At 52.7% G+C, this 17,595-nt stretch overlaps 1 protein-coding gene across 1 annotated transcript; it reads left to right on the top strand.

Annotated features, from left to right (window-relative positions):
• Window positions 1–66: 66 nt before the first annotated feature.
• Window positions 67–16,584, top strand: HSD17B14 (hydroxysteroid 17-beta dehydrogenase 14; the record flags this gene model as incomplete). Its single annotated transcript, XM_081107348.1, is given in 9 exon segments — window positions 67–184; window positions 5,284–5,359; window positions 11,178–11,302; window positions 15,515–15,561; window positions 15,565–15,594; window positions 16,093–16,196; window positions 16,279–16,375; window positions 16,467–16,498; window positions 16,500–16,584. Coding segments are annotated over 9 exon segments (714 nt in total).
• Window positions 16,585–17,595: the final 1,011 nt, after the last annotated feature.

Genomic DNA, 17,595 nt, shown 5'->3' with positions numbered 1-17,595 from the left:
CACCGGACTCTGGAGGAGGGAGGGGCTCCGATGTGACCGAGGGAGAGACAAACTGACCGACGCGGGATGCCCACGGGGTCGCGCTATGCCGGGAAGATGGTCCTTGGGGTTGGGGGGCGGGGACGCGGCATCGGAGCCGGGATCGTGCGAGCCTTCGGGGAGGGGGTCTCCGGGAGAGGAGCGAGCAGGTGGGAAAGAGGAGTCCCGATTCTTCTTATAAAATCCCCTTTGCAAAGCTGAGGAATGCGCCGGAGTGGCATCCATCCTGGAGCCGGGGTTTTTGGCAGGTGCCAAACCCTCACTCCCTTTCTCTGGGTCTCCGCTATTAGGGCTACAAAACGGCTGGTTTGGGGGGGGGTATGTCTCTTGCAGATTTAGGGTGTATCCGGAAGCCAGAGATGGGGGCGGGGGTGGTCTCAGGAACCCCAGCGGGCACTTGGAGTCGCGAAGGAGAATATGTGTCCGGGCCTCAGCCTTTTGTCCTGGGGGGGGGGGGGGTCACCAGGAGACTGGGGTCACCAGGGGCACCGAGTTGGCTGATGGGCCCGCTCCAGGTGGCCACAAGGGGGCAGCAGAGGCCTCAGCAAGGTCTGTGCTGGGGTAACCTTTCCCTTCCCACGCTCAGTGGGAATGGGGGCCCACGTGCTTACCTGTGAGGATCTCTCAGTCTTCAGCCTCAGCCCCTCCTCCCTGCAGAGTTGGGGGGCCGGGCCCTGTGAGTGACTCAGGAGGAAGGTGTGAGGGTGAGCGTATTTTCTGTCCCCCCTCCCTATGTCCAATTTCTCTCCCGCTTTATTCTCTTCTAGGCTTTTGCATATGCTGTTCCCTCTACCTTTCCCTCTTTGGGCTAAGTTGCTCAGGCCCTGGAGGTTTCAGCTCAGTGTTTTTCCCTCCCTGATTCGGCTGGTGGGCTGTGTCTCCTGGGTAGGTCCTCTTTTTTTTTTTTTAATATATATTTTTATTGATTTCAGAGAAGAAGGGAGAGAGAGAGAGAGAGAGAGAAAGAAACATCAGCGATGAGAGAGAATCATTGGTCGGCTGCCTCCTGCACGCCCCACACTGGGGATCCAGCCCGCAGCCTGTTACTAATGTTGTGGCCCCACCCCATAACAAAGAAACAGAATTTCCGGAGGATGAGGCCCAGAAACCAGGATTTTTAAAAAGATTCCCAGGTGATTCTAATGTGCAGCCAAGGTTGAGAACCACTGCTCTAGAGTAAGAAAACAGAAGGAAATAGACAAGGAGACAAATACAGGTGATCCTCATTATTATTATTATTATTTTAATCCTCACCCGAGGATATTTTTTTACTTATTTTAGAGACAGAGGAAGTGGGAGAGAGAAAGAAACATTGATGCCCAAGAGCAACATCAATCTCCCTTACGTGCCCCACCCAGAGATCAAACTCGAAACCTAGGTATGTGCCCTGACTGGGAATCAAACCCACAACCTTTTTGGTGCATTGGACAACAATCAACTGAGCCACCTGGCCGGGAGGCAATTCTCATTACTCACAGATTCCACATTTGCGAATTCCCACTTGCCAAAAAAGTTCTTAAAAAAAAATACATATATATATATATATATATATATATATATATTCTTATTGATTTCAGAGAGGAAGGGAGTGATAGAAACATCAATTATGAGAGAGAACTATTGGTCGGCTGCCTCCTGCATGGCCCCGACTGGGGATCAAGCCCGAAACCCAGGCATGTGCCCTTGACTGGAATCGAACCCGGGACCCTTCAGTCCGCAGGCCGATGCTCTCTGCACTGAGCCAAACCAGTAGGGCCAGAAAAGTCCTTGTTACCCCAGAATCAGCAGCGCTCAGGGTGCGGCTCCAGGTTCCGCGGACATGCGCAGAGCGGCAGGATTGTGAGTTGTCTGTAGTGCTGCTCCCAGCGGAGGTTGAGCAAGAGGACACTTTGCCCTGATTTCAGGTGTCAGGCAGAGCGATGCCCGGAGGACAGACAGGAGCGGGTGGCGCAGCCAAGGGCTCAGGCTCTGGGGCTGCAGAACGGGTTTGAATCTCAGGGCTGGTGCCTGGGGGAGGGGGGTCAGCCTCAGGCAATGTATTTATTTGCAAAATCAACAAAATAGAGTTAACCAGTCTGAGTTGGTTCTAGCTTTAAGATGACAATCTATGTTAGATATCCATGTATCTATATATGTGTACATATACATATACATATACATATACGTGCACATACAGGCACCGTCTTAGCCTGTTCCAGCTGCTGTAACAGAAATACCACAGGCTGGGTGACTCACAGAGCAAGCATTTCTCTCTCAGAGTTCTGGAAGCTGGCAGGTCCAGGTCCAAGATTCTGTGTGTGGTGAGAGCTGGCTTCTGGCTGTGTCCTCACAGGTGGGCGGGCTGAGGGAGCCTCAGGGGGGATGGGGTTCTTTTCTAGGGCACTAATCCCATTCATGAAGGCCCCACCCTGATGGCCGAATCACCTTCCAAAACTCTCACCTCCAAACACCATCAATTTAAAGGTTAGGATTTCACCATATACATTTTTTTTAAAATCCTCACCTGAGAATATGTTTATATTGATTTTGAGAGAGAGAGAGAGAAACATCAATGTGTGAGAAAGACATTGATCGGTTGCCTCCCGAACGCACTCTGACTGGGGATCGAGCCTACATCTAGGTATGTGCCTTGATTGGCAATCGAACCCGCTACCCTTCGGTGTATGGGATGATGCTCCAGCCAACCAAGCCACTGGCCAGGGCAACACATGAATTTTTTGAGGGAACAAACATTCAGTCCATAGCAGGTTCATATTATTATATATTAGTGTCCCGGTGCACGGATTTGTGCACATTGAAAGGAAATTAATTAGAAGAAATATTTTAATATCGATATTCGCCCTTTCTCTATAATAGAAGTGTCAACCCAATTCACGATTAACAATGACAGATCAAAACACACACACACGTGACTGGCGCCAGTGAGCGCTGTATCGTGCATGTGCGAGTTGACTTAGCCTTTAATATGTATAGAATAAACTTGCTTCATCTGATCTGCTTTTTGACTTAGCTAAGCTTTTTCCAGCCCAGTGAAGCACCCCAACTTCTCTTTCAGGTAATTGTCAGCAACACAGCCGTAAATATCAACATGAAGCAGATTAGTATTGTAGATCACACAGGGAGAACAAAGGGTGAAATATTTAACTGCAGCAGGGTTTGACTATATTCTGCGCAGTGAGAAAACCTGAAGTCATTTTCAAGGTCCACCATTTCTTACTTCTTTTCAGCCGGGTCAAGTTTCTAAGCTTTCTAAATCTCCATTTTCCGGCTAATGAAAAGAAAATAGGATTCCACCCAGTCTCCTATCTACCTACTCCAGGACTTCTGTGAGGATCAAATGAGATGAGGCATGAGAAAATGCTTCACAGACATTTGGTTACAGTGTAAAATGTTTCCACTTGGCTATAAAGCAAGTCATGTTCCTGGGCTGCAGAAACTCCACGGAGGCTAGTTGCTAGGGAGAGGAAGCCGGGCATTGCTATGTGAGGTCATTACCCAGTTCCCACAGCCACCATTTCTGGGCTGGGCTGGGCTGGGCTGTGGGCCGCATTTTACGCCATGGGGTCTTGGCAGCGTTGGCTGCGATTTGGTGGGTGTCGCTCTGGGGTGGTGGTGAGGCCTGTGTCCCACTTGGGGGAAGCCGAGGGTTGGCACCAGGTCCGCGGTGCCATTTATTCTCAACTGTGGGTCAAAAATGCTATTGTCCTATACTGTACGCCCCAAACGAATGCAGAGTAATATTGAATGTAAATTATAATTTAAAAAATTAAAAAGAAGATGTTATTGCCCTAGCTGGTTTGGCTCAGTGGATGGAGCGTCGGCCTGCGGACTGAAGGGTCCCAGGTTCGATTCTCGGTCAAGGGCACATGCCCAGGCTGCAGGCTTGGTCCCCAGTCGGGGGCGTGCAGGAGGCAGCCAATCAATGATTCTCTCTCATCATTGATGTTTCCGTCTCTCCCTCTCCCTTCCTCTCTGAAATCAATAAAAATACATTTAAAAAAGAAAAGAAGAAGATGTTACTGTTTTCGATCTGCGGTTGGCTGAATCCACAGATACAAAACCCAGATACAGAGGGGCGACTGTATGTTTATTGAAAAGTGCTGTGTATACGTGGACCGGCGGAGTTAAATCCTGCGTCAATCATATTTCACAAACCACCGAACCATGGTCTGATCCCCAGAAGGGGGCGTGCAGGAGGCCAGGCACAGATATTGACTTTGACATTTCAAAGCTCACGGCGGGTCATTTTCATTCTGCAGATGCGGAAACAGAGGCACAGAGAGGCAAAGAGACTTGCCCCAAACCACGCAGCCAGGAAATGGCAGGGCTGAGATTCGAACCCAGGCCTCCTGGCCCCGGACACGGCTTTATTTATTCATGGCTGTGCAGCCTCCCTTCTTCTCACCATCACTGACCCTCTCGTCTGCCCGCCGCACCTGGGCCCCCCACTCTCCTCCCCCGCCCCAACTTCCCTCCGCTTCTCCTGTCCACCTGTGCCGGGAGCCGGTCCATCCTTGCTGTTTCAAAGGACCTGGCGTATATGGCATACTGTTCTTAAAATGTTTGCTCACCTTCTTGGCACTATGTGTTTTAACCAAGGTCTCCTCTCTGAGAAAGGTTGTTTCCCCAGGTAGGGATTTCCCCCTGAAGTTAGGGAGGGAATAAAACCCCTCAACTAAGTGCCAGGCGGGTAATTAATCACTTTAACTACGAACAATCACGATTAAGCTACATAATCTTTACTCCCTGGAATGGAGATAAGAAACGCCCTAACCTTTGGAATAGAGATTGATAGGATTGGAATCAAATGGTATAAATACAGATGTAACAGGACAGCAAGACACAGAACTTAGAAGACAGAACCAAGAGGCACAGAACTTAGACACAGAACCTAGAGAAGAACCTAGAGACAGAACATGGCAAAAGATCCTGGGCAGAAACTGGCCTCAGAACCTAGAGACAGAACCTAGCGAGAGAACATGGCAAAGAACCTGGACTGAACCCGACTACAGAAATTGGCAAGAGAACCTGACTAGAACCTGGTGACTGAACCTGGCTGGAGATCCTGAACAGAACTTGGCTGGAGATCCTGGCTAGGCTGCTGATCAACTGAACGCTGTCTCCATGTCATTCCTTCTTCGCCAACTCCGTCCACACCTTTGGGGACCCCTGGACCTGCTGGGGTTGGACCTCAGCACACCTGCCTCCCTCATTCTCTCCTCTCTCCCCAAACCCCGCCCTTAGACCCCCCTCCGCAGTGGCCTGAGGAGACCTCCGCCCAGGGCTTCTGGCCGCTGCTGGAGCTGAACCTGCTGGGGCCGTAGCCTTTACCAAAGGTGCCAGGGAGCCTCCTGACAATGAGATTGCCAAACCCACTGGGAGCGGAATGTTTTCTGTTAAATCTTATTCCCCAGGGCCTCCATCTTGGTAGAAAATAATTAGCGCAAATGCCTACGTCCAGCACCAGCTGCCTGGGTGGGTACAGAACCCAGACTTCGTATGAGCCTTTCAAAGTGGTGCCCTGGTGGGGGCGGGGGCGGGGGGAGGGGTGCCGGAGGCCAAGGCCAGCATGTCATAATTTTGAGAGTTTCATCAAAAGGTTGATGAAACTTGGGGACTCAACAGGGTTGAGCCACACATGGAGTCACCTGTTGGGAATGGCTAAAGGCATTTCCCCAAACCTGTATAGGAAAGGGATTGTGGCTGCCAGACAATTACAGGGCACCTTAATCTACATGTTATTGCCTCCTGTTGGCCAAACACCTGAGCAGCCGTAGGCTATTCCCCAAACTGACAATGCTCCTGTACCCTTTGAGGTGTATCATCTCCACCTTGCCTTAGGACAAATTGTGTTAATAAAAGCAAGGGTCCTGGACAAGGAGGGAGTCTTCAGTTCCTTTAGCTGAAGGTCCTCTGACCCCCAATGCCTTTCAAAATGATATCTCGTCTCCGGACTCTTTATTAGTCTCTGATTTCTATGTCATCTACGCGCAGCCCCTTTTTTCAGATTCCTGAACCCTTCTTGATGCCCGGACATGAACCCCGGCAGAGGGGGATGTTAAGGACATGGGGGAGGGTTGAGACAGGGAGGCAGTGACAGGCAGCTGCAGCTTTGCCACCCAGTCAGTAGTTATGAGGAGCCAAGAGCATGCTTCTCTCAACCTTCCCACACTGCCCCCCCCCCCCCCCCCCCCCCCCCCCCCCCCCGCTTATCAGCTCTGCTCGAAGGTCACCTCCTCCGAAAGGCCTTTCCCGGCCACGCTTGCTTGTGTGGCACTTACACCTCCATACTCATGCTCTGTGATAACAGCATGTCTATTTCCATCAGAGCACTTTCTCATTCATTCATTCATTCATTCATTCATTCATTCATTCAACGAGCGTTCATTTAGCACCAGCCATGTGCTAAGGCATTCCTGCCCAGACATTCTAGCCGCGGGGGACAGACAGCAGGCAAGGAGATACAAAGCGAAGGAAGGAAGGGGGATAATGAGTGAGGGGTACGTGCAAACGCTATTTTATTTTTACGGGGCGTCTTATTTATTTTTTTATGATGCATTTCGCAAGTGCACACAAAAGCAGACATCATATGCTGAACCCCACCTGGTCGTCACCCGATGCCAACAATGACCAGCATTCTGCCGTTCTTGCTTTCTTGGAGACCCCTTAATTTTCTTTTTCTGGATTATTTTAGAGTAAGTCCCAGATATCATATTTCTACCTGTAAATAATTCAGTATGATCTTTACCAGATGAAGGTTATTTTATTTTTTAAATATATTTTATTGATTTTTTACAGAGAGGAAGGGAGAGGGATAGAGAGTTAGAAACATCGCTGAGAGAGAAACATCGATCAGCTGCCTCCTGCACACTCCCCACTGGGGATGTGCCCGCAACCAAGGTACATGCATGCCCTTGACCGGAATCGAACCTGGGACCCTTCAGTCCGCAGGCCGACGCTCTATCCACTGATCCACACCAGTCAGGGCGAGGGGGTATTTTAAATTGTGTATTTGTGTGCGTGGGGAATAGGGGTCCAGTGGAGACACAGGCCCTGGGGTGGGACTGCGTGGTGTGCAGAACAGCAAGAGGGGCAGTGGGACTGGAGCAGGATGAGCAAGCAGGAGAGGGTGCAAGGGGAGGGTAGAGTGCGGGCAATGGGACCCAGATTGTATGGGGCCTTGTAAGCCAGGGGGAGGGTTGGGCTTTGACAGGGAGTGAGCGGGGAGCCATGGAGGGCTCTGAGCAGAGGGGGTGACCTGCTGTAAGTGGGAACTAGCGCCCCCCTGGTGGCCGCCTAGGGAACAGATGGGGGGGGGGTGGAGACTGAGGCAGGGGCCTGTGGGGGATGGTCCAGGCGGGAGGTGATGTTGGGTCTGGCCAGGCTGGTGGTCAGTGGATTTGGTGAGAAGTGGCCTGATTCTGGGTCCGTTTTGAAGGCAGAAATGTCAGGTTTTCCTCATAGACTAGAGATGGGGGTGAACTAGAGAAAGAAAGAAATGGTTGTTGTTTGTTTGTATATTTTACCAGGACTGTGGGGGGGGGGGCAGATGGGTGGGGGACGTGTGGAGTGGGAATCGTGGGTCTGGGCCGAGGGTCCAGGTCTGGAGCTCACCGGCTTGAGGCTGGAGGAGCTCAGAAAGCGAGTGCAGACAGAGCGGGGAGAGGCCCACAGAGCGGGCCAGGGGTCAGAGGCGTGGGGAAACCCAGGTGTGATCCGAGATCCAGGTGGAATGTCCCCAACTGGGTCATCCCCTGCCGGGTGAACCCTGGCTCCTGTCCCCGGTTTGTCACCTTCGAAGGCTGGCATCTCCCACAATAATACACACATATGCCACAGCCTGTGAGGGCTTTTATTTGTGTGTGTGGAGATATATATGGTGTCCCAAAATTCACGCAAGATTTGAATTTTGCGTGAGCATTAACAACAACAACAAAAAATAAATAAAAGCCTAATTTTACTTGGTTTATTGAATCAGATTCTAATATCTGTTGCCCTTTGATTTCAATCCCTTCAATTTGATCAGCATGACCAAGTGCCAATGATGGCCCAGGAGCAGGGACAATGAAGACCAATGCAGACCACGGCTTTGCGTCTGTGCCAGCAAAGCCGTGGAGGCCATTTACCCGATGATATACTATTCCATACATAACCCTAGACTGTATCCTTGATGAATCAATAAAAAATTTACAATTTTTAATTATAAACCTGTGTTTTCTATCAAAATTACTTCTTCCGTGAATTTTGGGACCACACACACACACACACACACACACACACACACACAATGTCTGTCTGTATTTTTCTCTCATTAGTGGCCAATATTTAAAAAGAGAGTGATTTTACATAACAACTGGATTTCCGGTTTCTCATGAAAAGTTGATACACTTTTCAGGGGCAGGCGACATTCTGCCAAGTGTGGCCTGGCTCTGGGAACCCAGCCCCTGCCTCCCCTGATTGGCTGCCTGACTGTTACCTGTGAGTGGGTGGGAGTAAAGGGTCTAGATCTGCACCTGCCTAAGTTCTCTGCCATTTCCTCCTGGCAGCAGTGGGCAGGTGAATCTCCCTGGGCCTCAACTTTATTATCTGTAAAATGGGGCTAATCATGGTACCTGATTCACAGGGCTGTTCTGAGAATGCAATGAGGTTCAGTGAAACACCCACCCGCCGAGCCCGTCGAACATGCCTGGCTCAGAGCTTGCTGTGTGCAGGTTCTTTTTTTTTTTTTTTTTTTTTTAAATATATTTTATTGATTTTTTACAGAGAGGAAGGGAGAGAGATAGAGAGATAGAGAGTTAGAAACATCGATGAGAGAGAATCATCGACCAGCTGCCTCCTGCACATCCCCTACTGGGGATATGCCCGCAACCCAGGTACATGCCCTTGACCGGAATCGAACCCGGGACCTCTCAGTCCGCAGGCCGACGCTGTATCCACTGAGCCAAACCGGTTTCGGCTGTGTGCAGGTTCTTACTGTTTATCACCAACCTTGTCCCACTCTGTTTCTTGTGGCTAATCTACCTCCCTCAGTTGTTTTGTTTTTTGTTCATCTTCAACCGAGGGTATTTTTTCCATCGATTTTTTTTTTTTTTTTTGGAGAGAGTCGAAGGGAAGGGGAGAGACAGAGGGAGAGAGACATCGATGTGAGAGAGACACATCAACTGGTTGCCTCCTACATGGGCCCTGACCAGGGCTGGGGATCAAGCCCACAGTCAAGGTACGTGCCCTTAACTGGAATCGAACCTGAGATCCTTTCGTTCATGGGCTGACGCTCTAACCCAGCGGTTCTCAACCTGTGGGTCGAACGACCCTTTCACAGGGGTCGCCTAAGACCATCGGAAAACACATATATAATTACATATTGTTTTTGTGATTAATCACTATGCTTTTTTTTTCTTTTTTATTATTATTTTTTTATTGTTTTATTTCTTAAAGTATTTATTACATATGTGTCCTTTTTTTTTCCCCCCCAGCCCTTGACAATCCCCTGGCCTCCCCTACCCCCCAGTGTCTTATGTCCATTGGTTATGCTTATATGCATGCATACAAGTCCTTCGGATGATCTCTTACCCCCCTCCCTCCTGCCCCCCAACCCTCCCCGGCCTTCCCGCTGCAGTTTGACAATCTGTTTGAGGCAGCTCTGCCTCTGTATCTATGATTGTTCATAAGTTTATAACACTATGCTTTAATTATGTTCAATTTGTAACAATGAAATTGGGGGTCACCACAACATGAGGAACTGTATTAAAAGGGTTGCGGCACTAGGAAGGTTGAGAACCACTGCTCTATCCACTGAGAAAACTGGCTAGGGCCTCAGTTTGAGGTCTCTGAGGTACATATTGGGCAAATGAAACCTGGGAGAAGTAAAAGGGAAAAGGTGAGATTTGAGCTGGACCTTGAGTGGGAGGAAGGGAAGTGGAGAAATAGGGCACGGAGTGTTTCACTCACTAGGAAAAGCATGTGCAAAGGCCCCGGGGCAGAAACACCTGAGTATCTTCTAAGAACAAGAGAACCAACCCCCCACCTCCATCTCCAGCTTAGCAATTACAAGCACTAAGTTAAATTTGTCCTACCCATTGCCTCCTGTAATCTCCTACCCATGCATCATATAATTTCATCAGTAAGAATTTCATAAATACTACCAGTGGATTACAAAGCTTATTTTTATTTTGAAATAATTTAAAGGTTATAATATATTGCCAGAATAGTACAGAGAACTCCCATATACCCAGACTCTCCATTGTGTATATTTTACCACATTGGCGTGACTTTTCCGTCTCTCTATTTGAGAGTAAGTTGCAGGTCTGATGTCCATTCATCCCTTAGTACTTGGGAGTGCATTTCCTAAACACAAGAACAATCCATGAGCTTCACATTGACCCCATGGTCTTAGCTAACCTTCCTATTCAGATTATTAGAATTCTTTTTTTTTTAAATACACATTTTTATTGATGCCAGAGAGGAAGGGAGAGGGAGGGAGAGATAGAAACATCAATGATGCAAGAGAATCACGGATCAGCTGCCTCCTGCACGTCCCCCACTGGGGATCGAGCCCACAACCCACACATGTGCCCTGACCGGGGATGGAACCGTGACCTCCTGGTTCATAGGCCGATGCTCAACCACTGAGTCCCGCTGGCTGGGCAGATTATGCGAATTCTTGTCATCACAGGTCCTTGGCCACACTGGATTTAGTTGGGGATCCCCCGGAAGCAGACCCCAGGCGAGGCTGGAGTGCAGGGTGTGTGGGAGGCGACCCCCGGAAGTGCTGCCCTGGGGGTGGGGGTGGGGGTGGGGGTGGGGGTGGGGGTGGAGAGGCAAGGCAGCTGGTGGAGGGCATCACTGAACAAATTACCACGGGGGCACGTGGGCGCAGGTCCCACGGAACTCTGGGAGTCAGAGAGAAGTGTGCGCCTCACAGTCAGCCCCACCCAAGAGGTGGGGGAGAGCCAATGGCTTTAATTTTAAAATACTTTCAACTTTATGTTAAAAATGAAAATTAAGACTTTTTTTTTTTAAACATAAAAACTGCCATTCGGCCTTCTAAGAAATTTAACGGTAGTGTTTTACTACTGCTGCCACTGAATACCCAAGCCCGATCTGAACTCACCCCATTGTCCCCAAATGTCCTATTACAGTTGGTTTGTTCACGCCAAGCTCCGGAGGCGGTCCACGCATTACATCTGGTTTCCCGGAGGGCAAGACTCCTGTCTCTTGTTCACGCCTCCATCCCAGCACCTGAATCTGTGCCTGGCCCTAGCCGGTTGGCTCAGTGGGTAGAGCATCGGCCTGCGGACCACAGAGTCCCGGGTCCGAGTCCGGTCAAGGGCACGCACGTTGGCTGCAGGCTCCTCCCCGGCCCGGGCCCTGACAGGGCTCGTTCAGGAGGCAACCCATCGATGTGTGAGGATGTTTCCGTCTTTCCCTCTCTCTTCCGCTCTCTCTAAAAACCAATGGAAAAATAGCCTCAGGTGAGGATTCACAACAACAACAAAAATAGAAAAGTAATAAATAAAACATTTAAAATTATTAGCAAAAAGATAAAAAACTGTGCCTGTTGCAAGGAGATATGTCAAAATGAGCAAGTTACTGCCGTTATCACTATCACCATTATCATCACCCTCACCACCACCATCCTGATTATCATCATCTTCACCATCATCACCATCGATATAACCATCATCATCACTCCCATCACTGTCATCATCATCTTCACCATTATCACCACCATCCCTATTATCATCTTCACCATCATCACCATCGATATAACCATCATCATCAACTTCACCATCATCACCATCGATATAACCATCATCATCAACTTCACCATCATCACCATCGATATAACCATCATCATCAACTTCACCATCATCACCATCGATATAACCATCATCATCAACTTCACCATCATCACCATCGATATAACCATCATCATCAACTTCACCATCATCACCATCGATATAACCATCATCATCAACTTCACCATCATCATGGCTACCATCACCATCATTATCACTATCACCATTATCATCACCATCTTCACCACCACCATCCCGATTATCATCATCTTCACCATCATCACCATCGATATAACCATCATCATCAACTTCACCATCGATATAACCATCATCATCAACTTCACCATCATCACCATCGATATAACCATCATCATCACTTCCATCACCATCATCATCATCTTCACCATCATCATGGCCATCATCACCATCATAGTCTTCATCACCATCAACATCATTATCACCACCACCATCCCTTGGAAACTCCTGAAATGTTGACTCTTGGGCCCGAGCCCAGACCTCCTAAATCTGCATCGTTGGCCTCCCTGGTGGATTCTGACACAAGCAGAGTTGGGGATTCCCTCGGCTAGTGAACACGGTGGAGGAATTAGCGGGTCTCTCTACGCCCAAGGACATGAGATCTTGCAGGCAGCAAGGATCCACAGAAGGTGTTTGAGAAAAGGAGTGTCCCCCGTAGACTCTCAGAGCTGGGTTGGTTCTTAGAGAACTAGCCATTCATTCATCTATGTATTGATCAACTAAAGGCCCAGTGCTCGGATTTATGCACCGCTGGGGTCCCTCAGCCTGGCCTGCACCCTCTTGCAATCCGGGACCCCTTGGGGGATGTCGGAGAGCTGGTTTTGGCCCGATCCCCGCAGGCCGGGCCGAGGGACCCCACCGGTGCACGAATCTGTGCACCAGGCCTCTAGTATGCATATAAGATCTTTGGTTAATCTCTTCCTGTCCTCCCCCTCCTCCCTTTCCTCTGAGATTCATCAGCCCGCTGCATGTTTCCATGCCTGTGCGTTGAGCGTCTGCCCCCCGGTGGTCATTATGCATCATAGCTACCGGCCGGTTGGCCGGTCACTTAGGCTTTTATATATATAGATACATAGACCTGGGTGGGTGTCAGGCAGTATTCTAGGTGCCAGGGATTCACCACATGGTTTTTGCCCCTGTGGTGTTAGCCGTGGGGCAGCCAGGCGTTATTAAATCAATGCAGACGTGAGCTTATGGGGGGTGTTTTGTGCCAGACGAGTGTGGTTCTGGGAGATGTGTGACAGGGAGCCTGGCTTGTTCAGGGGATCAGGGTGGGCTTCCTGGAGGAAGCAAATGATGAGCAGCGTTAGCTAGAGGGGTGGTGAAGGGGGCGCTTCAGATCCGGTGTCCAAAGGGCGGGGAGGGCAGGGAGAGTCAGACCAATACGAGTGCGGCGGGTCCTGGATGGAGCTGCACGGAGGTGCGGGTGCGAGTGTTCCTGGCAGAGGGAACAGCTGGTGCAAAGGCCTGGCAGCGAGAGAGGGTTTGGTGCCGTTGAGGGGCTGAGTGGGGAGGGGAAGGGGTGGCCCAGGGAAGGGTTGAGGGGGCAGGTCACATGGCGCCTTGAGGGCCATGCCTGGTCTTTATCTCAAGAGCACTCGGGAGCCATGGAAGGGATCTGAGCAAGAAAGCTCCTAGGCAGAGCTGGGAGAGTGGGAGGGACCCAGGACCCCCAACATTAGAGGAAACGGAGTCAGGCCAGAGCGAGGCCTTGGGGCATCGGGGAAAGCCGGCTCCCCGTGGGGTGTTGAAGGGAGAGAGGGGGGTCAGGCCAATGAGTCCAGCAGGTCCTTGATGTTCCCAGGTGACCTTGGGGGAGGGGGGCAGGGAGGACGTGGCCAGGAATGTGTGAGAGGCTGGGAAGGGAACGCGGGACAAACAGTGCTTGGTGGCAGCTGTGTCCCGGTGCTGGGGAGAGGGCGGCCAATGAACCGTGTCTCCGCCCTCATAGGCCTCAGCTCGCAGGGTGGTGGTGGGGAGGGAGTTAGGTAGCTGGATCGAGGAGAGAAATATGGCTGGAGCAGGGCCAGGGGTGGGGGCTGGGCGAGCCCCCCCCAGCCTGAGAGAGGGAGGGTTTCCAGGCTGATGAGTGAGGGGAAGGAGAAGATGAATGGGGGTGGGGGGGGGCGGGTTCCTGGGGGAGAGGCTGGAGGATTAGAATTCCACCCACCCCCAAGGCCCACACACGCAGGCTGTATCCTAAGGTTCTTATCTCAGAGTTGTCAGAAATTCTTACTCTTATTTGGTTTCAGGCTGCTTGGCCGGTCAGGTGTCACGTGACCCTCTGTGTGCATCACTCGCCCTTCGGTTCCTAAATGAGCTAATCTGCATAAACTGCTGAAACCGGGGCCAGGCACAGAATAGATCCTCAATGAATCCATGCCCTTATTCAAAGGGTATTTATTGAGCACCTATTATGTGCCAGACACCTGAGGACTGGGGATGTAGCAAAATAAGAATCTCAGCGGTCCCCTTGCGGGTCTTTGCGTTCTGGTGGGAGAGACAGACAATAAGCAAATACGTAAGTCAAATAGAGATGGCACGTCAGAAGGGCACGAGCGCCACGGAGGAGAGGAACCAGGAACAAATGGGGACCCAGGGGATGGGCAGGCCAGGGAAGGAAGGCCCCACTGAGAAGGTGACATGTGAACGGGATGTGAAGTTGCTGAGGGAGTAGGTTTGCCCAGGACGGTCCTACTTTAGCACTGAAACTGTGGGCTGAAGGCCCCATGTCCCCCGAAACCCTTCGGTCCCGGCCACGCAGGGGTGGCTGTTCACCTGGGAGTGAGTCGCGTGGCTATCTGAGGAGAAGCGTTCTCAGCAGAGGGAACAGCCGTGCAAAGGCCCTGAGGTTGGCACACTCGGGACGCATATGCAGACGCAGCACTGGGAACTCGGTGGGGGCTGTTTGTGAGGGTAAAGGAGGTCTGAACGAGCTGGTGGGTGACCCGGCGAGGGAGCCAGTGCGGGCCCCCACCCTGCGAACCCCTGCGGGGGCTGCTTGTGCATGCAAATAGGCAGTGGCAGGGACAGGCTTGCCTGGCCAGGTCAGCTGCCCAAAGCAAACAAGGGGAGGAGCAGAAGTTGAGTTTCTTCAAGGTCATGGCTGGTGAAAGAACGGAGACAAGAGAGGAAGGCAGGGAGAGGGGGAGGGCGAGGGAGAGAGAGAGCGGGGAGAGAGCTAGTGTAGGGACCTCCAGGTAGCCAGGGAGTTTTAGGGGAGAAGTTGGCAGGATAGAGGTGCATCCCACGAAGGCCTCCCCGTCACATTCTGACCACGGAGCTCTCCCTGAAACTCAGACACTGTCCTTCCCTCCACGGATAACAGAGCTTCCTCCTATTTTTGCAAACAATGCAGCTGTGTTGCATGATTCTGTCTTGATATGGACAGGAGTTTGAGTAACAAACAAAGACCCAGCGAGAGGGATACAGGGACCCAGCGACCCAGCGAGGTGGGGGAGAGATGGGGGAAGGACGTAAGGTATAAGGTGGGCTGGAGGTCGGATGCTGTCCCTCCGGCACCCAGGTCACCTAGTGAGCATGCCAGGGAGACGGCCATTGTCCCAGACATTGGGGTGTGTTTCCGGGGGCTGGGGGAGATCCAGGGCCTGGGGAGGCTTACCCTCCCCCACCTGTGGAAGGGTGTGTGTGTGCCATCAACATCTCCAGCCTGATGGGGGCAACTGGCTAGTCCCAGGCAGTTCTCTATGTGGCCACCACGGTAGGCCATCAGGGTTCCCTGCTGTGTCCTTCCCTCCCTAGGGGCTCAGACCTGAGGCATAAAAACCTGTGATGCGCCCCAACCCCCTGGCCGGTGTGGCTCAGGGGGCACCATCCTGTCCACCAAAAGGTTGCCGGTTCGATTCCCGGTCCGGACAAATGCCTGGGTTTCTGGCTAGATCCCCGGTAGGGGGTGTGTGGGAGGCAGCCGACTGCTGTTTCACTCTCATATTGATGTTTCTCTCTCTCTCCCTCTCCCTCGCTCTTTCTTTAAAAATCAATTAAAATATCTTCAAAACACACACTAAGAAAAACCTGTGACGTGTTGCTATGCACTAGGCGTCTCCCAAGAAGCAGAGCCTGGTGCTTGCCGACATAGCCTGCAGGGAGGGCGGGACCTCCCCACCCGGATGCCCCTGCTGGACCCCATGGTTGCAGAGGGCATGGGAGGAGCCTCAAATTCCCTGGACTGAGCTTTCCCGGGCCCTGTCTACTGTAGGTGGCCCTGTCTTCTGCCCCGGGCGCTAATAGCTTTGACCAAGGCCTGGCCTTGGGTGGGAGTCAACTGGTGAGCAGCTCCCGTGGACGGAGAGCCTGGGGGGTGCAGGGGGGGGGAGGAAGATGCAGTGAGCCCAAGAAGCAGTGTCTGCGGCAGACCCACCTGCTTCTCTCCTCCCTTCCCCAGGGTCTCCCCAGGAAACATCTGGACCCCACCGTGGAAGGAGCTGGCAGCCCCAACACCTGACCCGGAAGCCACAGTCTGCGAGGGCGCAATGGCCCAGGTGGGCGTGGGAGCCAGGGCCAGGTGGTGCGGTGCGTGGGCTCCAGGTGAGGGCTCCTCATGACCTCCTTTCTACCCTCATCTCTCCCCAGCCCCTGGCCCCGGAAGGCAGCTTCTGCACCGGATCTGGTGACCCGGGGTGCCGCGCTGGGGTGCGGGTGCCAGGCCAGGCGGGGCTCCCCCGTGGAGGCCCCTGCCACCCCTTCCTGATTTGCCACATTTGCGCGTGGGCTTCCCTGCCGAGGACTGTCCCTCTCCAAACTCCGTCTCCCACGTTCAGGTTGCTGCGCGCTGCCTCTGGGGTGCCACCCCCAACTCCACCAACGCGCCAATCCACACCCCACAGGTCCCCACAAAAGCAACGGGCAGCCAGAAGGAGGGGGGCATCGTTGCATTTATTTTCCGTCCTTTACGAGTCCCGCCACACCGCCGCCCCCCCTGTCCCCGCCCCCCCTGTCCCCGTTACCCCAGCGCTGGAGCAGCCTGCACCCCAGGGACTGCAACTCCCAGCAGACCTTGCGGCAGGAGCCTCTCGCCCGGGGCTCCAGGGAGAGGTTGCAGGGCGGTTTCGCCAGTGGCCCAGTTAAGAGGTCCGCAGGGGGCAGGAAATTAAGTTCTAATTAGGAGATCACGCGGGAGGGGAGCCAAGGGCCTCCCCTTTGTTCTAGGCCCTAAGGGGAAAGGGGTTTGGACCTCGCTGCCCCGCGGAGCAGGAAGATCTGCGGGGAGAGGAGGCTGGGGGTTTGGGAGGAGAGGAAACGGGCGGGTCGGAAACTGGGGCTCGCGGCCCCTCTGCGTAGGAGGGCTGCCCCCGGGCTGCCCCCGCGGGGCGCGGGGCCCAGGCGGGGGTTGCACCCCAGGTGGGGGTGGGGGTGGAGCTGCAGGGCCGCCGGGGATTGGCTGCTGCAGGGGGGTGTGCGGCGAGCGCCGATTGGCAGGGGCGGGGCCGGGCAGCCTGGCGGGCACCACACCCCTGCAGCCGCAGGCGCGGTGGCGAGGCGGGAGGAACGCTCGGAATTCGCCGGGGTCCCCGGCTGTTAGGGCCGGGGCACAGCATTTGGGGGGAGGGGGGGAGGGGGGAGGGGGGAGGGGGAGGATGACCCAGAGCAGAATCACGGAGGCAGCGAGGCTCAGGGCCGGAGTGTGAGGTCATGCTAACCTGGATGCAGGAGTTGGGGCGCTCTGACCCCAGGAGGTTTGGGCGGCACAGTGACGCAAGAG

The sequence above is a fragment of the Myotis nattereri genome (assembly GCF_964212035.1).
Source record: "Myotis nattereri genome assembly, chromosome: 15".
Lineage (NCBI taxonomy): Eukaryota > Metazoa > Chordata > Mammalia > Chiroptera > Vespertilionidae > Myotis > Myotis nattereri.
Note: the sequence above shows the minus strand (reverse complement) of the source record. Positions and strands in the feature narration are given on the sequence as shown.